The 24,477-nt window shown below is 58.1% G+C and overlaps 1 protein-coding gene across 1 annotated transcript in view; it reads right to left on the bottom strand.

Annotated features, from left to right (window-relative positions):
* Window positions 1–7,654: 7,654 nt before the first annotated feature.
* Window positions 7,655–24,477, bottom strand: part of SULT4A1 (sulfotransferase family 4A member 1) — a 31,053-nt gene continuing 14,230 nt past the window's right edge. The window contains exons 2-7 of the mRNA XM_060165079.1: window positions 20,518–20,648; window positions 19,162–19,242; window positions 17,842–17,968; window positions 13,786–13,880; window positions 11,160–11,298; window positions 7,655–8,070 (exon numbers count right to left, since the gene is read on the bottom strand). Coding sequence (XP_060021062.1) covers window positions 7,958–8,070; window positions 11,160–11,298; window positions 13,786–13,880; window positions 17,842–17,968; window positions 19,162–19,242; window positions 20,518–20,648 — 686 coding nt within the window. The 3' untranslated portion in view covers window positions 7,655–7,957. The remainder of the gene's footprint in view (window positions 8,071–11,159; window positions 11,299–13,785; window positions 13,881–17,841; window positions 17,969–19,161; window positions 19,243–20,517; window positions 20,649–24,477) is intronic.

Here is a 24,477-nt window from a genome sequence, read left to right as displayed (position 1 = left end):
GGTGTATGATTGGGTCAACATAGCCTAGAATTGGCTCAAAATCCTTGAAACTCAGAATCCTTGCTTATTTCCTTGAAGAGAAGGATGATTTTTTCCATGTATTTAAACATCTGATTAAATCAGTCTGTTATGAGGTTTTGTCCTAGGACTCTTTTATTCTTTCTTTTTCTTTCTTTCTTTCTTTCTTTTTTCTTCCTTCCTTCCTTCCTTTTTTCCTTCTTTCCTTTCCCCCTTCCTTCCTTCCTTCCTCCCTCCCTCCCTCCCTCCCTCCCTCCCTTCCTTCCTTTTTCTTTCATCTTCACTCCAAAGTGTTTACTTGTTTATTGTCCCAGTAAAAGCCCATAAAGTCTATTAGATTAGGTTTGCTCTCTGATCAAACAGACCAGAGTTCTATAATGTGACAGTGGCTCCAAGGAGGATGCTGTGGGAGATAGTTTCCTCCTTGGCCACACCTCCCAAAGAACACTCCCTTAGATGCCCTGAAGTGGGTCTGCTTCCAGCAGGGCTGAACCCATTACCTTGTCCAAGATACCCTGCAGTACCACGGAAACCAGAAACACTGCGCAAGAAATTGTTTCAGCCTCGACTACACAACCCATTGTAGGAACCTGCTGCTCAAAACCTTTGAGGATAATCTGGAGAAGCAAACCATGGAAAGATGAGGGAAATACTTTTACGCCTGCGGCAGCCAGCAAACAACTCATTCCCTCAGTGACTACGAAGAAACTCGGGATCATGGCGAGCTGTGTCTGCTCTGTAGGTTCTGAGTACTCATGGCTACATTTTCACCACAATTCAGTACACCTAGGAGACAAGGCTATAAGATCAAGCCTGTAATTATCTCACGGTAATCAACAATGATGTTATAAATGGAAGTTACGCTTTCATGTGGAGAAATAAGCAGCAGGAACTGATTAACCCCTCAGACGTTTCCACCTCGTCTATTCATAAAGAAGGAGGGAAGAGCCAGTGCGTGACATGGATACATAATGCATCTGAAGGGAAGCGGAGAATATCCCTGGGAAATCTGCTAGGAAGACTTCCCTGACTGCTGTGCTTCTGGTGGCCTCCTAAAATGAAGACCAGAATCTCCTGAGCAATCCTTAGGCGAAAATAAAATTAAATAAGAAGAAATGAGGTATAAGTCGCTCTTTTGGAAAAGCCACCGTGGTTATTTTTTCTCTACTAAAATAGGTCTTTCTCTCTCAGATACTTACCTTGACACGTGTCGCAGCTGCTCATTTTAGTTCAGTCAGCCAGCAACTAAATTGCAGATTTTAAACACTGTCTCTACAAATAATTGATTATCGTTTGTAAACAGGGGGCCATTTTTGTGCCTATTTTAGGATCGTCCGTGGAGAGACTACACAGGCTAGGAGTAGCAGCTCCCCCTTCATGTGCCAATAAATGAGGAAGCTCTTCATTTCCCTTCACAGTTACTGGTTGTCTCCGTACTTGAAAACAGGAATCAAAATCCACTTGTCTTACCCCTGAACAAGATTCCATAGTGTAGAATACTGGCGTTTAGAATTTTAATGAATCCTGCCCTGCCCTCCGGATATTTTATTGCAGCAATCTGAGAAGAATGGCCCGCCCTCTGGAACAAAGAAGCAGTTAGAAAATAACAATTTCATGTTTCATACACCTGGGCAACTAGCAAACCCTTGGCAATCACAAGTAGTTCTCTTTGCTGAGAGCCAGGATCTTGCAACAGCTTGTAATTAGTGCTGTTTAGCATTTAATTTGCCTTTAGTTAGGTAACAAGCATTTATTGATTACCTGATAGGATTGGAGCTCTGTGCTAAGCACAGGATGGGGACAGAGTGATGAATGAGGCACAGTCTCTGCTTATGGTCTACTTGGGGCTGAAAACACACACTTTGGAAAGGAAACTTGAAAACAAGTACAAAATGTTTTCTTAACAAACGTAAACCAATACCCTATTATAGGGAATTATTACTCTTTCGGAATTCAAGGCTCTAACTCCCGGCATACTCCATTCTAAGGAGAAAGGTACTTGCTGTCACATCTTGTCTCACAGCGAGAGCGGGGACACCCCAGTCACTCATTCTCTGGGCTAAAGAAGGTTCTGGACTTCTCCTCTGGAGACCCCCAAGTGTGGTAGGGACCCAGGAGAGAGGTAGCCACCAGCCCCTGAAAATCAGTCTGTCTGCCATAATTGGCAACCCTCCTGACATCTTTGGTAAAAATGGAAAGCTGGGTACCTACAGGACGGCAGCGTCAGTGAGCTAAGTTAATTCACGACGGCCTCCTGGAGACTGTTTTGAGCCTAGCTTGCGGCAGGTGGTGGACGTGAATCGGCAACACTTAGAAATAGCAGGGAAGGCTTTCCAAGGGGGCAAAATGGTCCAGCCGAGTTGGGGAAAAGCGCGTGAGGTGTGTAGGAGTGAGCTGTGTGGCCGGACCAGAGAGGGCCCACGTGGTGAGTCACAGACGATGTGCTTGCAGTTGAGATGACCAGGGAAGGCTGAATTCAACGGATGGTGGGACCATTCAGACCACCAACACGTCACTGACGGTCTCTTCTGAGCTAACTTCTCAGCACCAAGGAAAGTGAAAGAGACATGGCCGTCGCCTCAAGAAGCAGATGGTCGCAGGGCCGGGGTGTGTTATGAGAGACACAGGAGTGGGCATGGGAAGGAGACTTCAGGGGCTTCTTGGAGTAGACCTTGCCCATGCTGAGCTTCAACCTTAAATCACCGTTATCCGGGCTGAGCTGGGGACGGCAATCCAGGCAGAGGGCAGAGCCTGAGGGCGGCACAGAGGCCCAGCCAGCCAGTGGTTCTTGAGCAGAGTTAGATGGGCTCCAAGCTACCAGCTGTATTTGAGTAAGAAGGACTTTCTGGAAATCACATGCACTATGGATTGTAAAGGGGGGAAATGAGAGACAGCAGAAATAGGTGGGGGAGATTTTAACCAATTCACTTAAGTTTTTCGAGGATGCAAAAGATTGGAGAAGAGAGAGTCTTGTTGGCCTTGGGAGTCTTTCCTTCTGCAGAGATGGCCTTGCTCGTGATATTTTAAGACTTCTCTTCCCAGCTGGTGCCCAACACCACGGATACATGTAAAGATGACAACTTTAAAGAGGGGGGAATGCATTTTCTGGTTGATTTTTTTATATTTTAAACACACTTAGCATTCTCTGGTGTTTAAAGAATGCTTTTAATAGAGCACAGATTCCTTCCATCAGCGGTGAGGGGACAGATTTAAGGACTGCAGCTCAGACATCGGGTGCCAACTGGCTTACAGGGATCCGAGTGTGAGAATCAGATTGTCATTTGATGTGTAGATCTGGCAAAGGCTCAGCACGCCTTGGCGGTGGCTGTGTGGGCCCAAGCTGTGTGACAGGTGCTTCTGTAACAAATTCTCTTTGCCCTCGCTGGCAAAGTCCATCACTGGCTAAAAATTCACGGTCTCCCCCATTGATCAGCTCCTCTCGGGTTGAATTGATAAGACAGTTTGACCACTGAAGAGTCACAGCATGTTTGAGCTGCGTGGGTTTTCAAGACACCTGATACGAGACCTCCTCATTACGCGATGAAAAGGGACCTCCCCCTCGGTCCCACCACTGGTGGCAGAGCTGGGTTAGAACCGGTTGCCCGACTCATTTTAGTGCATCCTATTTCTTCCCACCGGGCATGCCCGTCTCTGGCCCCTGCCCTACCCACATCCCACCTGCTGCAGACTCAGCTCTCACCCTAGTTTTTACATCTAGCAGTCTTCCTGCTGTCCGTGCAGTCACCTCTCCTGGCTCGGCATCCTCTGTACCATTCCTTTTGTTCCCAATTGGTGAGGGGGCAGGGCACCAGCCTAGTTCTTGCCTGGGAGGTTACGGCCCCCAAGGGCAGGACCAAGAACAGTGCATAGAAGGGACAGGGCAGATGGTTTTCAGAAAAAACAAAACCCACTCCAAGAATGAAAGATTCCACTCAGTCGTTAGGTGCTAACTATATGCCAAATTCCGACGTAGGGAAAGACTGACACAGCACGGTCCTGCTTTCAGGGCGTCACTGTCCACGTGGGGAGACAAGCGCAGGGCAGTGAGGCGGGCAGGATGAGAGGAAGGCAGGGGACGCCTGGGAGCGGAGGGGAGCATTCGCCAGGTGAAGGCAGGGCTGGGCGTCTCAGGCGAGGGAGGCCAGAGACGGGGGCAGTCCCGGGCTTGGGTGGGGGTCTGCACAAGTGGCCAGAAAGGACTGCCAGCAGTGGAATGGCTGTCCCAGGAGGTGGTGAGCTTGACGGGGACGGATGTCCAGGAATGTCAGAGGGCATCCCTCAGCTGGGTGAGGCTGGACCATCTGGCCAACGTACCATCCCGGTCTGAAAACACTCATTCTACAGTGAAGGGCGGAAGATGATGCTGCACAGGTAGGGTGGAGGGCCAAATCCTAGGGGAGGACGGCATCCGCGGCCCAGAGTCCTCGGGGACACCCAAGGACTCCCTCCACCAGCTACCAACTGCAGTCACTCTGCTCAGAAAGGTGGTAAAACTGTCCCTCACGTGGGACCTCCCGGGACAGGGACTGTGCACCTCGCCTGTATCCACAGGGCTGAGGGCCACATCCGGAGTGAGGGACCTCACCGTGGACCGAGGAGGTCGGCTGTCACCGGCGACTTGGCCACTAGGGGGTGCTCACCAGCAGTGCCAGGCACAGACCATCAATTTTGCGAATTTTATTCATGCTTTCAAAGCCACTGAGATCATGTAACGACCATCCCACGAGGTAAGCAGGATGAAGCTAACCTCCGTTACGTAAATTATGACACCGGATCAGAGAAATTAAGTGGCCTACATGCTTAGGTGGGAGGGCCACCAAATCTGAGCCAGGAAGGCCCTCCTGGGCCTTTCAGACAAAGAAACTGGGTGAGTGGGGGAAGGGTGACATGTCCCGAATGGCACAGTGTCAGGGCCAGGCGGAGGGCACAGGGGTGGTCCCAGCTGGTGAGGGGCTGTGGCTGAATCCGGCTGTTAGTAAAGCCCTGTGCTGGTGCCCCAGATACTTTCTGGGATCTTTTGGGTCTGTGAAGTCAAAAGGCCAGGCCACCAGGGACTCACTGGAGGCCCCTGACGTGCAGGAACCCTGAGGGGTGTCTGTAACATTAGCCCTCTGCCCAGGCCTGTCTCCTCTCCATCTGTCCAGACGTTCCTCACCTCACGGCCCCTCAAATCCCATCCGGATGCTACCCATGGGTCATTCCACTCTCCAAACTGGCGCTACTCGTGGGCTCCACGGCACCTTCTGCCTTGAATCATTTCGCCCCTGACTTTGCTCCGTGTGCACGAGGTAGGAGCCGGTTCCCAGCACACATGGCCCGAGAACGCTTAGAGCCAGCTAAGAGTTGAAAATGCAAACCAGGTAGCATTCCTTCAGTTAAGCCCTCTTGTGCCTTCATTTCTTTGTACAAAATCCAACCCTCACGACCTGCGAGGACTTCCGTGAGCTGACTCCTGGCCTCCCTCCAAACACTGCCCAGTCTCTGGGCACTGCCCAACACACTCCCCCTGCCCTGCCCCTCCCCCAGGCGGCCCCAAGCCTGAGTCTCTCATGTCCTCCTGGTCTCTGCTCAAGCAGCATCTCTGCACTGGGCTTCCCCGGGTCCTTCAGGAGCACACTGGTCCCTTACAGCCTGCTTGAGCCTGTACTCACCCATGGTTTCGTGACGTCATCTCCCCACGAGAGCATGAACACCATGCAGGCCAGGGCCCTCTGCCACTTCACTGCATCCCCAGTGCCTCTAGCAGGGCCCCGTGCAGCGCAGGTGCTCAAGTGTGTACTCAGTGAGTCCATAGGATGTGGTGAAACATCAACTAGGCAGGGCCAGAGTGGACATTCACTAAATAGCACCATGACTGTACGGCACTGCCCCGCTTCTTGATCGAAGGGCTCTGCTTTATTTTAGGTGATTTGTAAGTGATCTGGGAGCAGACCCCCTGGGACATAGCAGACTGGAATATTCCTTTAACTAACCTGGGGCCTGGGGGTCTAGGGTCATCCCAGGTACCAAAATAAATTCCAGGATTTCACCTGAGACCTAAAGGAACTCGTCCACTTGAAAATAAACATGACTTTTCAGAAAGCCAAAGCTTTATTCAGTACAATGTTCTGGACTTTCCTTCCACAAGGAATCGGTTAGACGGACTCTGGAATTCACAGGGGCGAAGTGCAATCAGCCGGGTTGGTCTCTATACCACCGTCCACCTTGTTGAAAGTGGGCCCTTCCAAGACAGAGACTGAGACCCCTGGACCCCCAGGTGCACCAAAACCTCTCCCATGCTTTTCTCCTTTCTCCCCCACCCTTCCTTTCACTTCAGCTTTTAAAAGATACCAAAGGCGAAGGGACAAACAGTGAGGGAAATTCAACCCTTGGAACGTTGAGCCTTGAGTGACCCAGCCCAACACGGGCCCAAGCCCCTCTGAGCCCCAGCGACGGAGGTCAGCGGGACTCACTCTCGTTGCCCTGAAGCGCTGAGGGGACCACGCAGGGCCCCCGTCTCCACCTGTCAGCACAAGCTGGACACAAGGCATGGGACGTGTCTTTATTAAAGATGCAAGCAAGCACAGAAGTATCATGTGTGGAGCTCAGTAATATCCATACAGTACTAGAAATAGAAAAATAGAAAAGAAATTTCACAGAAAGCTGCCTCTCTCGCAGATACACAGAAAAGGTGCAGCTAAGCGCACCGCGAGACGCCGAGTACCACCTGCCCTACTGCAGCTGCTCTCCTTAGCCAGTAACAAAGCGCACGTCCACACTTTCCAAAGACACCATGTACAACAGACCCCTCGCGCGCGGTGGCGACCCCTCCGGCCACCACTCCGGGAACTTCCCAGCCAGCCAGACAGCCGGGACGGCCCCATCCCACCGCGGCGGCAGCGTGCGTACAAACTTGCCACTGGCCCTGCTCTCACTGGCTGCCCTTCCATCACTCCTCCGGGCTAACGTGGGCCAGTTAACGAAGCGAGTGGCGGGGCAGTAAAGACCGCACCTCCCCTCCCTCGGACACAGCACCGAAGGCGACATCGCCAGCCCCGTCTGGGTGAGACAGGGCGCTACGCTCGCACATTGGGTCTCTGGGGCGCAGAGTTGCAGGCCCAGATGGAATAAATGGTATGTAAAGACCCAGTAGTTCTAGAATTTACCATCAATCATCTGTTTGCCAACATAAGCAGGTTTCTGCTTTGGGGAACGAAAGTAAGACTGCGGAACGAAAAGTCAGGTTCCGAGTGGACTCAGTGTCTCTGTGGCAGGCTCTCCAGTCACCGCATCGCACGCCCGTCCCGCTGGGTCCTCTGCATCAGCCTCGGAGCCACTGGCCGGGGGTCGCTGGCAGGAGGGCATCCTCTCTGAAAACGCCCCAGTGAACAGTTCCTGCTGTATCCCGGGGCGACTACTGAGAACTGAACACCACCAGCAGAAACAAGGTCCCCCCAACACCCGACTCACCCTCGGTCCTCACCAGCGTCTCACAACCAGACAAGAACCGAATGGCTGTGCCTTACGGAAGAAAACTACAAAAATAAAGAGTCAACCCTGAGATCTTCCTACCATTCGGGTGTGGCTCGCTCCTGAGTCCCTCGGAAATGAACTTTTATTTGGTTTACTGACATTTATTTAGATTTCCAGTGAAAAGCTCTATAAAATACAATAAATAATGTGGGCTGTAAAAGGTAGACATTCTAGCTGCATATGTTACAGACAGGATACGTATGGTCCAGGTCATCAGAACCGCAATCTTTGTAATCAGACATGTAGACTTCAAATTCCAAAGGTGAGACAGCTGCTCTGGATCGGAAATAACCCCACTTCCTCCATTTCTCCGCCGTGTCTTACGCTGCTTCCAGAGTTTGTCCAGCGGGTAACAAATGAGTGCAAACGGGACTCTGAGCTATTAGTGTCTGGGTACTGTGAGCATGCAAGTTTGCTGTTGCTGTTATTATAAGTAAAAGTCGAACATGAGGTCACACTTTCCCATCTTCTGTTTATACACCAAATCAAACTTCTCGTTCATGGAGACAGTGAAGATGTCCTTCCACAGCCCGACTCTTCCTAGAACACAAACGAGCAGAATGTGCTGAATTCACTTGCTGTCAGGCCAGCTACCAAACCACAGGAAATGGATCTGGAAGGTTCCAGATCTATTCCCGGACCCCTCTGAACCTGGCCTATTGGGGCAGGATGGGCCATGTGGACTACAGACCAGCTGAACCCTCTTCCCTGAGTCTGGTCATCCCGACGCGCTTTCCGCCCAGCACCACAAGTGTGCAGAGCTGCGGGCCTTGCCCATCCACCACTGAATCCCCAGCCAGGCACAAAGCGGGTGGGTCACAACAGCCCAGAGGACAGACAGTGTCTGTGGGACAGATCTGCGGCTCCGGGCACCACGTGGATCTGGGTCCTCGTGACACCACTACTCACTCACGGCTCAACAGCTCCACCAAGGCAGGATTTGCTTCTGGAGAATTTTAAAAGGAAAAAAAAAAAATCATCCAAAAAGGTAGAACATTTTATGGTGAGCAGGAAGCCTCCTGACCAGGTCAAGGGTGAAGATTTCGAGAAGCCTGCTCGTGCATCGTCAGGGAGGAATTTAAAGGGAGAAAAAGTCGGAGCTCCCAACTCAACATCAAAAGGAGCCCCGGGCCCCCGGCCACTCCATCGCAGCCACAGCTCAGCGAGGCTTGGTCAGAAAATGAGACCTCCGGGCTTCCCTGGTGGCGCAGTGGTTGAGAGTCCGCCTGCCGATGCAGGGGACGCGGGTTCGTGCCCCTGTCCGGGAGGATCCCGCATGCCGCGGAGCGGCTAGGCCCGTGAGCCATGGCCGCTGAGCCTGCGCGTCCGGAGCCTGTGCTCCGCAACGGGAGAGGCCACAACAGTGAGAGGTCCGCGTACCGCAAAAAAAAAAAAAAAAAAAGAAGATGAGACCATCTCCTGGCAGATGTGAGGGAGCCTGGAGAGTGCGGACTGAGGTGCAGGCACAGGCCTACCCATCCCTTTATGAAGGGAAGAGAGAGCTCAAAATGATGAAAACTGCTGAACCCACTTTCCTTAACTACAAAATCTTCAGTTGTTCTGGTCACATATGAATGGCGACTGTGAAGATGTCACAAGTGGGGGTCCCGCCCTCCCACCTACAGGAGCTGTGAACGCATCACCCGGAGAGCTGGGGCTGTGCTTTTATATAGCTGCCTCGGGGGACTGAAATGCCCATTTAGAATTCTATTCACCGTCAGCATCTCTGAGATCAGAGCTCTGACCGTCTCCAGCAAACATCCTTCGTTAGCTCTGTTATTAACAGTCGTCCTTGTCCTCACAGGACCTCACATATGAAACTGCAACCCTGCAAATGCTGTGCTAACAGATCCAAAGTGGCAAGGATTTTCTCTTCGGTGATGAAAAATTATATGTCAGTGTTGGAGAGGAAAAAACTGTGCTTGCTACCCTCTAATGATACCTAAGGGACAAAACTAGAAGCTTCTAGACCAGTCACACCATAAATATATTTTTCCATGATTATTTTTCTCAGCTGAGGCAGCTGAGAGCTCATCAAAGGAGTCACCCACCTGGTTTAGGATTTGGAATCAAGACAGTGCAATTTATGCTGTGATATGAATCAAATCTAAGCAATGCAGCTGGCTACTCAAGCCCCTGCATTCTCACCAACGCAAGGAGGTCTTCTGAGCAAAGAGGCAATATGCTAAAAGAAAACAAAATCAAAGAACTGAAATAAAGCAAAACCAAGGTAAACGATGATAAAGCAAACACATCGGAAGGAGCATATGGGCACGCAGTATGTTCTCGACACTTCTTAACCACATAAATGAACCGAAAGGGGGATTCTGAAGAAGGTCACACCCAAGGATAACAAAACACAGTGAAAGCAAAATAAAGAAGAGCAAATAAATTTTAAATAATAAACATTTGTGACGATGCAGCCAGGAACGAAACGGCAGGGTGAGGCGGCTTGTTAGTGTCTTCTTGGAGAGCGGCCCACCTGCCTTTACAGGAAGGCGCTCGCCCCCTGACCTTCAGAACAGCCCCGGGAGCCAAGCGGGTTGGCAGCCCCGACCCGCCCTCCTTAGAGGAAGGACAAAAGGCCAGAGAAGCTCAAAGGCGTGGCCCGAGCTTGGCCAGGCCAGGCCGCAGCCCAGCTCTTCTCTCCGCTCCAGGCAGCTGCCTGCAGAGTCCGGCGTCGTTTCCGGGCCCTCCTCTCGGCACCGGCACCACCCGAGGGAGCCGGGAACCGGCCTCCGGTCCACAGCACCGAGTCAGGCGCAACTCTTGCTGAAGGGGTGCTCACAGGCCTGGGCCGGCACCCAGCAGTGCCGGGGAGTTTAATGGCCAAGCTCTCCACAGTCGAGCAGCCTCAAATACCACAAGCCCTGAGGGCACGGAGAGCAACCCAAGTGGGTCCGGGGAGGATTCCTGCCTGCAACACCTGCCTCACCTCGAACTGCTTCACGCGCAAGACACAGCTCTCGCACCAGGAGGGAGCGCCAGCCTCTGTGACGGCCGAGGCCTGCACCTCCAGCTCGCGCGCTCTCTCTCTCACGCACACACACCAAACACACACCACACACACACACGCGTGCGCATGCGCGCACACCACACACCCCTCCCCCGACGGGGCTGCTCCTCCCAGGCTGCTAGTTCCCCGGGGGATGGAGGGAAACGGCCCTTCCGCACACGGACTCTCTGCACCCTCTTCCCTCGACTCCCACGGGCCAGCTGGAACTCAAGGAGGCCACGTGCACGCGCTGCGCTTCTAAACATGACAGCCCCCAACCCATCCCCAGGGTCTGCCCTGTGGGGCATCTGGGAAGGCGCCCGCCTGAAACACCTCTTGCCCACAGAGCCTGAGACATCCCGGCAGCCACACCCGCAAACTCCGGCACCGTGTGCGGGGTGACAAGACCAACTCCAGCGGGGAGCTCCAGGGAGCCTCAGCAACACTTCGTGGGTTACCTTCCTGCCCCTCGAAGAACACAGGGCTCCGGAGAAATGAGGCTCAGGGCAGCGGAACCCTGACATGGGGGGACTGTGGTCCAGAAAGCGCGAGGACACCGGCAGGAAGGGGGACGAGGCCCCCGGGGCCCCAGGCAGAGGCAGAGAGAAGGAGGGTGGGACAGGCGGGCGCGTACCCCGGCCCACAGGCAGGGCCTCGGCGTTGCAGCACTGGTCCACCAGCTGGTGGCAGTGCTCGATCAGGGACTCCAGCTGGGCCTTGTCACACGACACCCCCAGGAACCGGGCCAGCTGCTCCACCATCGTCACCAGGTCCTGGAAGACAAGAGCAGAGCGCGGGAGCCTGTCGGAGGTGGCGCCTTTACAGAACACGACTTCGGGGACTGTATCCACAGCCTTACTTAGGCCTCAAGACAAGCCTGAAACCGGCCTCGTCTGGAAATAAAATCCGGGTTAAGAAACTGCCCAAGGGCACTCAGCTCTCAAGTGGCAGACCTGGGATTCAAAGCCAGGTCCCACGGAGGCAGACGTGAGGTCCTGATACAGCTGCGGTCATTCTAAGCAGCAGCAGGAAGGAAAAGCACTTCGGAGCTGCGCCAGGAGCGAGAGCAGCTCGCTCTCTCCCGCCCGCCCCGCCCCGCCACGCCCCGCCCCGCCACGCCCCGCCACGCCCCGCCCCGCCCCGCCCCGCCCCGCCATCGGCTGGGATCTCGACTGGCACTCGGGAGAACTGGGAGACCCCGGGACCCCAGACAGGCCTCAGGGCCGGCCCACCCCACCGGACAGGCGGAGCTGGCTTGGTGTGAAGCAAGATTCAGCTCTACTTGACTCGCTGACATAAAGCCACCTCTGGGCCCCATCGCCGCACCATTCCTGAGAGCGGAGCATTACGGGCGGGCGCAGCCCAGCAGCCTCCGGAGGGGCCCCGCCCACCTGCTCGCTCTGGCCCACGTCCCTCTGGGCAGACACCCGGACCCGCACCCCGACCTGCAGGGCCTGACAGCCGGGACCACGCTGGCTTCCATGCTGTTCCTTCAGCCTGTCAGGCAGGTTCTTTCTGGAACTTTAGTTTGCTGTGTCCGGTCTGGAATGTTCATCTCCAGGTGTCCACATGGGTCACTCCCTCACTTCTTTCAGGTCTCTGTCCCCATCAGTGCCGCTTTTCCTGACCTGCACCTAAACCTGCCACCACCCCTCCCCAGCACTTCCCTTTTCTGCTTTATTTTTCAGCATTTATCATCATCCAGTGCATTTCACTGTTTGTGTTTGTGGGGGGGGGGCGGGAGGAAGAGGCAGGGAGGCTGTGAAAACGCAGGCCACAGTGACACCGACCTGGACCAGGGAAACGGGGGCAGAACTGGGGAGAAACAGTCAGATAAGAGAGACATTTTGAAGGTAGAGCCAACAGGATTTGGAAAATGAAGGCCAGGTGTGAGAGAGGGAGAAGTCAAGGATGAGTCCAGACTTCTGCGTGAGCAGCGAGGACGGAGCCGCTGCCCTGGATGCAGACGGGTGAAACTGCGGAGGACCCGAGGGGACACCTCCGGAGTTTGGTTTGGAGACGTTAAGTCTGCGATCTGCACCACACACCCTGGCAGAAAGGTGCAGTGGGTGGACAGAGATGAGCCTGGAGAGGGTCCAAATCGGACCTGGGGGCCCGAGGCCCGCCTGAGGCCACCAGGGGAGGGAGTGTGGATGGCGGAGACCAGAGCTGAGGTCTGGGGGCAGAGGCAGGGCTGCTGCCATGGAGGAGTCAAGGGGAGCGTCCAGGGATGCGGGGACACAGGACCAAGCGTGACCGACTGCCTGTTGCCTGCTGCTAGGAGGGCGGGACCGTGGGACCCAGACACATGGGGGTCGTGGTGACCTTGACAGAGTAGCCTGGGGACTACTGCCTGGAGGCAGTGTGGCTGCCTGGAGGGGCTCAGGAGCAGAGACAAGTCTGAGGTCCCTCGGCAAAGAGGAACTGAGGAAAGGGAAGGACGTTGCGGGGAGGAGGGCTGGGCTGGGGGAGGTTCGCACTGTCGCCCTGAGAAAGGAGGGGCATCAGCACTTCTGCGCAGGCAGCGGCAGGGTTCAGACCCGGCAGGGGGCAGCGGGGTTCCGCACGATGGTGCTGACACCGAGGCGGGACGGGACGTGCCGGCCCCCCTTCCAGACCTCGCTTTCCCGAGGGCACAGGAGAGGTCCTGCCTCGCTGCCCCAGCACCACCGCCCAGCCTGGCACATGCACTCAACCACCACCTAGTGCCCGTCACCCTCTGTGCCGGGCACTCAGGAACTCGTCACAGGAATGGATTCACAGGTACACCCGCCGGGGTTCTCAGCACTTTGAGAATTGCCACCCTAAGGCAAACAGGCTGGGACAAGAAATTCGGACTCTGCCATCTCAGCCCTTTGCCCCAAGCTGGTCACCTACGGAAAGCGTGCTGGGTGGCAGCAGGGTGAGTCCGGCTATCACTCCACTGCTGTTGAAGCAGAAAAACAATAAATGGGCCTCTCGAAAGCACCGCCTGCCACCAACCCAGAAGCTGTGCTTGGCCAGGGGCCAGGGCAGGGTAGAGGCCTGGGGGGCCAGCACCGGCTAGAGGCGAAACACTGGTCAGGGGGACCCTGGGCCCTCCTGGAACTCCTGAGTCCAGCTGTCACCCCTGATGCCCGGGGTCTTGGCGCTGCAGGCCCCGCCCACCCGCCCGCACTGGGGGCGGCGGCTGTGAGACTGAGGGCAGGGCCGGCAGCTGCCTCCCGTGGCGCTCACCCCCGTGGCGCTCACCCCCGTGGCACCACCGCTACGGCACTCACCCGGTGCATGTCTTCGTACTTGAGGAAAAGCACGTTCGAGTCCATACGGTGCTCCCAGAACTCCTGCACGTGCTCAAACCAGGAGCCGTAGCCCACTGTGGAGACAAGGGGACAGGTGACCAGTCACAGGGAGGGAGCGGGCATGTGTGAGGCGGCCTTGCTCCCCGCCTTCCCTGCCAGAAGGCTCCCCTCCTCTGCCCAGTAGCTATGTTTCAGGAAGCCCTGGGCTCCTCCAGCAGCCCCCCAGATGAGCCACGTGCCCTGGCCTCCTGCCCAAGCTCGGCCCCTGCCTCCCGGATGCCTAGAAGCCCCGACCCTTCCGTGGAAGTCTCTGTTCTCCGGGGGTACTGACGGTACCCGGCACCCACGAGTTCCTCTAACAAGGGGTGACCAGGAAGAGAATGACGCCCAGAGGAAGTGGGACACAGGACCCGTGAGTTTTGCTGTCGGGGCTAGGATGGGGTGCGGGAGGCTCCAGACAGAGCTGCGAATGGGGCTCGCCAGGCAAACGCGTCACAGCCAGAATCCTGGAACCAGGCAGAACCAGGAAGGCGCGGGGATGAAGGCGGGCAGCGGGCCCCGTCCTGGCACATGAGGTTGGGCCGGACGGGACGACAGGTCACACCCACACCCCAGCCCTCACATTTCCCACGCTCCTTAGGGCCTTGGTGTGGGGTTGAGGTCACACAGGCAGAGACAGATCAGTGTGGCCCAGCTGCTTCACAACATTTTTCATAAAAACGATTGATTCTCACTGCCGATTCACACTGGTGTGCCCATCGCTGTGAGGACATCTCCCGAGGGGGCTTCCACATTAATCAGAGGAAGGTCTCGGCTGAAGAACATGGGGGCCCCTGGGCCTGCTGGGCATCGGGAAGCAGGTCTGGCTGCATAACAGGGGCCAGTCAGGGGTGGTGGCCCTGCTGCCTGTGTCCTCACTCGCCCGAGCGCCCGTCCAGCTCGCAAGCACTGGGCCCTGCAGTGGAGCTCCCGGCCTGGCGGCAAAGCCCCAAGGAGACCGGCACGGCGACATGGAGTGACCGGCACTGGGAGGGAGGCCCCGCAGACACGGGCAGGCCTCGAAGGATCAGTGAGGGCTGGGCAGGCAGCGGAGGGGAAGAGGCAGCAGGGGAAACGGCGCACAGAGGCAAGGCCTGCAAATGGGCCTTAAAGACATAAGAAGTGGCCGCGGGGGCCCGCGGAGAGGGTCAGAAGCAGCTGGCAAGGTCAGAGGGCGGAGGGCAAAGGACAAGGGCTCGGGACAGAAGCAGCCGGCCCCTCATCTCCTCGCTGGCCGTGAGACCCGGCGGGCCCTGAGCCTTTCTGCCGCCCCCCCAGGGCTGCCGCGGCGCGGAGAGCCCTGCGTACGGGAGGGCCTGCAGGGGCAGCGCCTGTGCGTCCTCCTCTCTGGTGGCAGGTTCCACGGGGTGGGACGGGCAAGGTACCAGCGAGGGTCCTACTTGTAGCGCTGAGGCCCCTGGGTGGCAGGGCCGCTCCCGCCCCCGCACAGGCACACCTCAAGGTGCTGACAACCTCTCACACCTACACGCGTGACCAAGGCTGGGAAAACGGGTGACCCAACGCCTGGGCCCCAGGCAGCGCGACCCGACAACGTCAGCCTGCCATCCCGCCAGCAGGTGGCAGCACAGCAGCAGCCTGGGCCCCGCAGCCCCACGAGAGGTCCTGAGGGATGGAGGCGCAGGTCAGGGGTCGCTGAGGGGCGGGCCCTGGGGACCAGATCAGAGCAGAAGGCCCTCTTCGGGCCAACTAGGCGCCCCTCCAACACTTCATGTGGAACGAAGGGGGGAGCTCTGGAAGGGGAGGGGTTAGGGGACGGAAATGAACCAACACAGGGCAGGCTTCAGCCAAAGGCCTTGCTGGGCGAATCCTGGCCCTCTCTGGGCCCCGGTGCTCCCACGGCAGAGTTCTAGCTGCGGGGCCCTGGACTCCAGGCCTGGCACATCCCCGCTCCGTGCACGCACAGGGCAGGACGTAACAGCCAGGCCGGCCTTCCCGCTTTCCAGGACAAGGGCGAGTGCAGAGCAGGCGGGGACCTGCGCAGCTCACGGACAGGCTGATGACCTCGGGGCCCCGAGCGGAGTCTCCCAAGTCCGCGCCCACAGCTGGCACGCAGACCAGGGGAGCCGCGCCCCGGGGCCGAGCAGTCCATTGGGCGTGGACACTCCTTCCCAGAGAACACTCGCAGACAGACGGCCAGGGCTGCCGGGGACGGGGACGGGGGAGGCTGGACGGGCGGTGACTCGGGGGCCGCGAGGACGTGAGGACAGGGTCGCTCGCACGGGGACGGGGGGACAGGACAGTGGTCACACACAGGGACTCCTCCACCCTGCTCCTGTCCCCCAGGCACATGGCTCCAGGGCCCCCAGCCCTGCAGTGCGCAGGTCACGACCCCCAACACAGGGCTCGGGCAGCGTGTCCTCGCCCTGTTAGCGAACAGCATCATTTCACTGCCCCTTCCGCACTTCATTCTTCAAGGTCTTCAGAACCTCGGACAGAGAAGGCAAGCCTCCTCGAGAGCCGGAATTGGGTGGGAGCAGAGAGTGAACAGGACTGGGGAGGATCAGTACATGGGCGCAGAGGCCTTGGCGGGACCACAGCCAGCGTGTGCAGCCTTGAACTTCAGTGCCGGGCAGCGCTGTGACCTTCACAGCGCCGAGAGGCCTGTACTAGGCAACCTGTAACGGCTCTGGCCCGGGCAGGAGGCTTTCAGCCCTGCACCGCAGGGCAGTCTGCACTTGGGGGACACTGCTATCTACGACAGTGTCCCCATGCAAGTGACTGCTTCTACAAAGGCAGGGATGCAAAGTGGGCCTCAGAAATATGGCTTTGGGAACCACAGGAGTGGCTTGCTCCAAATGCCTGGCAGACCCCGAGGGGCCTGAGCCAGGCGGTGGGTGGGCTGGGGGGAAGGGAGGCTGGACAGAGGCCTTCAGCAGGTGCCAGGGGCCTTAGGGTACAGCCGCTGGGACCACCGACGCCTGTCCCCTCGCACCGCCCCCCCCAGTCCCAGCTGAAGCAAAGACTCAAGGGCAGGGAAGAGAGGGCCTCCAGGCGGTGCGGGCGGCGCACCAAGGAGGACCTGGTCTTCAGCCAGGCTCGGGAGGCAGCTCCAGTCGGGCCACCCATTTAAATTTGGGGCGCTGTACTCCTGGACCACCATTATGCACCCTACCCCACCCCGTCCCACGACCTCACCGCAGAACCCCTGACTGGGTTGGACAACAAATGGACCGCGAGGCTGAGGGTTACTTGAGCGCATCTGTACACTCCTCGGGTGCAGAGGAGTCTGGGTGCCGGTTTAATCAACAGGTACGTAAGACCCCTTTCAAAACCCTCCTGGGCGCAAACTCTAAACAGAAGGTGCCCAGAGAAGCCAGGGTTGGCGATGGGGGAGCCACCTGGGGGGTGCGGGGAACAGAACCGTAGTGAGGAGCTGCCAGCCCCACTGCCAAGGGGACGGCTCCCTCCCTGGCCCACTGCCTGGCCCACTCCGCCCCGGGGAGGGGAGACGTGGAAGGGCCCCGGCTCGCTCGGCCCAGCTCGCCCCTCTCCCCTGGGAACAGGCATCCTGCCCAGAACACTGCCTTCCCCCTCCCCCAAAGTGCACCCCGCCTGTCACACGGGCCTGGGGCTGGGGGCCAAGCCTGACCCGCAAGTCCAGCTAAAGGCCCACAGGGCTCTCACATGAAGCCACAGCCTCCACTCTGGCCTCAGGCACCGGTAACAGTGGTACCTGGGCCACTGTTTTCACTGCTCGGAATCTAGGCAGGAAGAGGGATGCTTCTAATCGGGAAACTTCTCAGAACCCCAAGGATGTGGCGAGAGAGAAGGGCTTCAGCGTTGGACACCCACTCTGTCTGGCACTAGCTCGACCTCGGACAAGCTTCCTGACAGCCCTCAGCCCCAGCTCCTCTGCCCGCCAGCGGGAAAGCAGGCCAAGCCCGCGGTTACTGTAGAACTGGGGGCACCGCGAAGGACACGCGGGTGCTCAGCGAGCAGTGAGCACCCCCGCTGTAACATCTCGCAGACACTTACACTTGTCGTTCATGAACCTCCGGCAGAACTCCTGGAATGTGCCTCGGTAGCTCATGGTCCGCAGGGAGCGGTGGAACTGGTAATAGGACACCACCAGGTCCTTGGGGTTCCGGGCCATGTATATGACCTGCAAGAGGGAGTGGCGGGGGGGACAGAGGGACGGACGAGGTCAGTCTGCGATCCTCCGTCCCAGGCAGGCCGCCCTGTGCAGGTTCCACGGACCTACAACCCACTCTTTTGACCCCGTTTCCAACAGCAAAGTCAGCCCCTCGTGCACCAAGGCCAAACGCTTTTTCTCTATCATTCCGTCTCAGCAGAGATGCACTCCTGTCCACGCAATAGCATCAGCTGGACAGCTACTTGAGTGTTTTAGTATATTTCTGTTCTCTAGCGCTTTTTTTTTTTAATCGAGGTATAGTTGCTGTACAACATTATATAAGTTACAGGTGCACAATATAGTGATTCACAACTTTTAAAGGTTATATTCATTCCATTTACAGTTATTATAAAATATTGGCTATACTCCCCAAGTTGTACAGTATATCCTTGTAGCTTATTTTATACATAATAGTTTGTATTTCTTAATCCCCTACCGCTATCCTGCCCCTCCCCGCTTCCCTCTCCCCACCGGTAACCACTAGTTTGTTCTCTGTATCTGTGAGTCTGCTGCTTTTTTATTATACTCACTAGTTTGTTGTATTTTTTTTAGATTCCACATAAAAGTGGTGGCAAACAGTATTTGTCTATCCCTGTCTGACTTAGCATAATGCTCCCCAAGTCCATCCATGTTGCTGCAGATGGCAACATTTTGTTCTTTCTCATGGCTGAGTAATATTCCATTGTCTACATAACCCACACTTCTTTATCCATTCATCCGCTGATGAATACTCAGGCTGCTTCCATGTCTTGGCTATTGTAAACAGTGCTGCTGTGAACACTGGGGTGTCTCTAGCGCTACTTTAAAATCAGCGGAAGACAGAAAACTTACAGCCCTGACCCTGGCGATGAGAATTATAGGCCTCATACGTCTAATGCAGTCGAGAAAAAAGGAAAAAAATCAGAGACAGTGAAAGCAGCCATGAGTCCTCAGGCCGTCAATGGGCAGAGGCTGGGCTCTGGCTGGTCAAGTTCAGCTGTGAGGAAAAGCGAAAGTGAGAGGCATAACCAAATGCTACAGACATGGGGTCAAGGACAGCGTCTCCAGCGCTCTTAGCACACCGGGGCTGTCTGGGAACTTGGGCCTGGGACAGACCGCCGTTTGGACTGGCACATGGGCCTCCGGTTCCGGGAGCAGCGGGGAGCGGCAGGGCGCGGAGTTACCTTGGAGTCGCCGCTGTGGAGGTCTGAGGGCAGGAAGCGGTAAGGGAGGTGGCTTTTGATGAGGCGGGGGGACGTCAGCTCCTGCAGCAGGGCAGAGGGGAGGCGCTCAGAGGACACGCGCCCTTTCTCTGGGGCCCAGGCGGACAGGGCCACAGACGAGTCAGGACCGGCACCACCTGCACCCCGAACAACCTTCTCACCTGAGACAGGACCCCCCAGCCCTGCCCAGGCTGGACCCTGGGGGCAGACACGGGCCGACGCGGTCCCCGTCCTCGGCCCCCGTGGCCTGAGTCACAGTGTATCGTCAGGGGCCTGCTCAGAGGACGTGGGCCGCGATGGCAGCCTGGAGCGGTCGCGGAGAGGGGGCCCTGCAGTCAGCCTCAGCGCAGAACTCCTGCGGCTCCTGGACCGGACCGGTCCCTCCCTCGGCCAGAGCTCCGCTCCCAGGCCGTGACTCAGACGTGCCCCCCGCTCCCCGAGAGGCCCGGTTCCGTCCCACTTTGCTCCCGTCTGGCGTGGTCACCCTTCAACCACTAGGACTCTCGGTTTTCCTGTCCTGGGGGCTCCCTCACTGGGATCTCAGCTCTGTGAGGGCTGTGACATCACGGTCAGTTCAGTCCTCAGTGGGACCCCAAAGCCAAGAGCAGGGCAGCCCGCGGCAGGGGCCCACGCAGCTCTACTGGAAGGCTCAGCGCTGGGTCAACACGGGCTGCAGCACCGTGGCGGGCACAGGGGCGGGAGGGGCTGGACGCAGGTGGGCCAACGCTGGAGGCTGGGGTGCAGAGACCGGCTTATGCGGGACAACGACCCGGCGGTGGGGGGCATTCTCAGAGCTTATTTCAGGCTGCTCGTCTAGTGGGAGAAGGGACAGGCGGGCCACGCAGGAAATGAGGCCTGAACGAAGAGGTGGCAGAGGGGAGGATGGAGAGAAAAAACTCCAGATCTGTCTGAGGAGTAGAAAGGATGGGACTTGGGAATATGTTTTTTTCACTCTTGACACCAAATGTTCGATGCAAACACACCCCACCCAGCCCCCTCAACAGATGGGATGAGCCACAGCGGGAGGCCCCTCACCCCTACACTCCCCCCTATCTCCCCTACTCCTGGCATCTGCCTCCTTTCCCCCTCCAAGCCACCCACGTCACCCACTGGTTCAGTTCCAGGGTCACTGCCACCAGCTCAGGCCCATCAGTCTTCCCCCCTCCCACCAGCTACCTGGGGGTCCCGGGAGTTCCCTGCTCTCCCTCCGCCCACGAGGCCCCCAGGAACCCCTCAGGAGCACCCGTCACTCAGGGTGCAACCGTGGAAAGGCCCCAAGTGGGTCGTGTGGGCTGCTGCCACCCGCCCAGAGCCCACCTTGATGATGTCCAGGCCCGGCTGCGGGTACTCCAGGACCGGGAGCTGCTCGTCGATGTTCATCAAGCCGATCTCATCAGGGTCGGCCCCCTGGCTCACCAAATAGACCACCTCCTGCAGCAGGCTAGTGCCTGGAGGGAGAGAAGCCCAGTGAGGGGCGCCCAGAGGAAGCCCAAGGGCCAGCCCCACTCTTGGGTCAGCGCCTGCCACCCAGAAAAAGGGCTGAAGGGCCGCAGAGCTGGGGGGCGTGCAGCGTCCCAGGAGTGCCTCGAGTCTAGTGGAAGAACACCGGCCTAGGCGTGAGACCTTGGCCCGAATGCCACCTCTCGGGGTGACCGCGGGTGAGCCAGGTTTTCTGAGCTCCTGTTTTCTTGGCACTAAACGCAGGCAGGAGATTTCTCAAGGCTGTTGTGAGGAGTGAACAGGACACACAGTACCTGCCTCCCCAGGGCTCGAGGACTGTCATGAACGGACGATTCTCAGTCCTGGGTTTCCAGAAGCTGAATTTTCGTTTACCCAGGAGTGATGAAGGTCCAGGGGAATGACTCGCCAGCCAATAATGATTTACAATGAAAACTATGTCTACTGGTACCTGCTAAAGTGAAACACAGCTATGCCCTGTGACCGGAGAAATGTGCAAGACAACACCAACAGTCACATACAGGAACGACCCTGCAGCGTTACTCAGAAGAGCAAACCTTGGAAACATCGGTCAGCAGCAGAATGAATGAATAAGCCAGGATACGGGACACTAGGCAGCAGTGGAAGCCAGACAGCAAAGGGTGTCTGCTGTGTGATCCTGCACGTCCCCATTCCTGTGGGCTCCGGAATGGGGACGTAAGCTGCAGCGACAGGTGAGGACAGCGCTTCTCCGGGGGAAGCTTATCGACTCAAAGAGGACATGAAGGAGTTTCTGGGGTGCCGGGACGGCTCTTTACCTTGGTCTGGTGGCAGTTACATGGAAGTATGCACACACAAGGTATAATTCAATTCAAAGGAAACACCACCTGTCTGCCCAGCGCTGTGGTCAGCAGAACCTGCTCCCCGAGAAAGACGGAGGGGGCCCAGCCAGCATGGAGATGGGACAACTCTGCCCAGGGACACCCCAGACCCTCAAAGACGGAGAGAGGCCCTCCAGGGAACAGGTGCGCTCGTGTGTGTCGAGGGCGCCTCCCCCGCTCGTGGGGCCGCAGCTACAGCCCTGCCCGCCAACTCCTTCCTCTCAGACCACCCCACGGGCTGTCCCAGCAACGCGGCTTGGACAGGTACCCCATCCAGACTCGAGGACAGCCCTTCTGTGCCTTATGAACAGCGAATTTCAGATTCAGGGTGGATGGCTCCCAGCCTAGACCCTTCTGCAGCTTCCCAGTGTCCATACACTGGAGTCCGGTGGTCCCTTCACCTGTACTCTGCACCAGCCCCCTGGGATGCGGGTTCCCCTCCCCCGGAGGCTCCCTGCTGGCCCTCACCCTGCAGCCCGTGCACAGTGGCTTCAAGTCGTCTCCTCCAGCAAGCTGGCCTTCCCGGACCCCCACGTCCCCCATTACTCATCCTCGCCCGGCGCGAATTGCTTACGACGCTCCCAATTACCACACCGACTGCAAGGCCTCACTCCAGAGGCGACAGCACCGTCTCCCCGCCAACACCCCCGGGGCCAAGCACACAGGACACGGCAAGCAAACCCAACATCTCAGCATCTGTGCAGGAAGGAAAAGCAGGGGCCTGGGTCGGGACACGCAGTGGGCTGACCCCACAAGGGCAGAGCCCCAGCAGCACCCCGGGGTGGCAGGAAGGGAGCCTGGGGAGAAAGGCAGCTCTCTGTGCTCCCCCAGCCCTTGCGCGGCCCCACTCCGTCCAGGCTTTCAGCTCCACTCCGGGACCGCGGCCAGCCAGGGCCTGCCCAGTCATCACCCCATCTGACCCCCCAGAAGAATCACGCTGGCCAGGTCCTCCTCCCCAACCACCCTGGCCCCTTCGCTTTGGGGGAATCGGTCTCTGCTGCTGATTCCTCATCTCCCCCCGCCCCCGGAAAGTGCTGCCCCCTCGTCTCCCAGCTGCACACACTCCCCCGGGGCCTCGAGCAGCCCCACTCCGAAGGCCAGCTCCACGCTGACCCCCGCACACACCGACCCACATGGAACCTGCCGCCCAGCTCCCCGCCGGACCAGGTGCCCCTGCCTCCTGCCCCCCCAAAGCCCGCCTCGCCCACCTACCATCAAGGTGAGCGCGGAGCCGACCCTTCCATCGGGGGCGCTGCTGGAGGCCCCGCAGCCCTCTGCCCTGCTCACCCTCCTTTCAGTCCAACGAAAGCAGCCAGGACCACCCGACCATCCCCACAGGGACTTCCGAGGGCTCCCCGCCCCTCTTAGGGCCCCGCAGCTCCGAGGACCCTCCGAGGAGCAGAGCAAGGTCTTCAACCTGGCCTGCGGGCCTGCCGGCCACACTCCACGCCCCATGCCCGGCACCTCCCTACCCGCCTCTCTCCCTTTCCCGAGCTCCTACCGGCCTCCTGGCTGGTCCCGTGCCCGGAGCCCTTTCCTCACTCCCTCAGGTCCTTCAGGTGTGAGCGCTCCCCTGACCAGCCACATGACGAGCACCCTTCGCCCTGCCCCGGTCCCCACTGCAGCGACAGTCCGGGAACGGCCTGCACGGTCCTCTGCGCGCTCCCACCCCGCCGCCCTCCACAGGGCACGAGCACGGTCCTCTGCGCGCTCCCACCCCGCCGCCCTCCACAGGGCACGAGCACGGTCCTCTGCGCGCTCCCACCCCGCCGCCCTCCACAGGGCACGAGCACGGTCCTCTGCGCGCTCCCACCCCGCCGCCCTCCACAGGGCACGAGCGGTTTTGTCTGGCTCTTTGCCAGGACAGCCAGCATGTGGCCAGGCTCAGTTCACCTTTTCTGAATGCACGAACAAACCCTGGGTTTGTTCAACGGGATATGTCGATCAAGGAAGACTCCTCGAGGAGACAGCTTTGCAGCAAAGGCCCTGAAGGAAGAAAGTGTTGTGGCGGCTCTTCAATCAGAAAGAACTTCTGTCCATCAACCACAGGACCCTCACACCAACCTAAGAGGTGGGGACCACCATCCCCATTTACAGATGAGGCTCCTGCGGCCTAACTGTACCCAAGGCTACAGAGCCTGCCCGCTCCTGCTGCTGAGGCCCGTCCACCCGGCAGCTCAGGGCAGCTGCACTGGGCGGGTCCGTGCGCGTAGAAATACGACTGTGCGAAGAGTTTCCACCAAAATAGGCCTCTCCCAGGGAGGTCTTCAGGACGCCCGCCCCTGCAGCCCCTGCAGGTAATGACCCAGTCACACCTCATTAGTATGTCTTACATCAATATCGACATGCCAGTTCCACAAGCTCCATCCACGCCTCCATTAAATATGTGCCTCGGAAGACCAGCCTCGTTAGAGCCCACAGGAGGCGCCCTACCTGTGAGGGAGCACACGGCAGAGGGAGGGTTTACCAGCACCCCCGCATGAACAAGGAAGCTCAGAGATCAGGTTCCAGTGCAAGGTCACAGAGCCGGAAAGGGGAGCGCTACCCCGGAAGGGGAGCCCACATCCCCACCTCCCTACGCGGCCTCCCCAGCACCCCCAGGGGAGGGGGGACGGGTGGAGGGTCCTGTGCGAGGCCGTCGCGTTGCTGCAGCAGGACGCTGGGGGGCCTCCCCTCCCGCAGGTGCGGGCGAAGCGGGGCCTCAGCCCCCACCCCACCATCCCCCTGCGTCCGAAGCCCCCGGGGAGAGGCGCCCGGGAGGCCAGCCCGCCGCCCAGCAAGTCCGAGGTGAGGCGGGGCACAGCCAGGCTTTCCACCCGGGAACACACAGGGCTGCCGGGTGGGTGAGACTGCCTGGCAGGGAGTAACACAAGCCACACGCTTTCCAGCAGCTCGTTTTCAACTCAACAGACGTGATGCAATCCTTCACGGACCTGCTTCTGCTGACAGCAGTGAAATC

Source organism: Lagenorhynchus albirostris, chromosome 11, assembly GCF_949774975.1.
Source record: "Lagenorhynchus albirostris chromosome 11, mLagAlb1.1, whole genome shotgun sequence".
Taxonomy (NCBI): domain Eukaryota; kingdom Metazoa; phylum Chordata; class Mammalia; order Artiodactyla; family Delphinidae; genus Lagenorhynchus; species Lagenorhynchus albirostris.
This window is presented reverse-complemented; position numbering and strand designations above follow the sequence as displayed.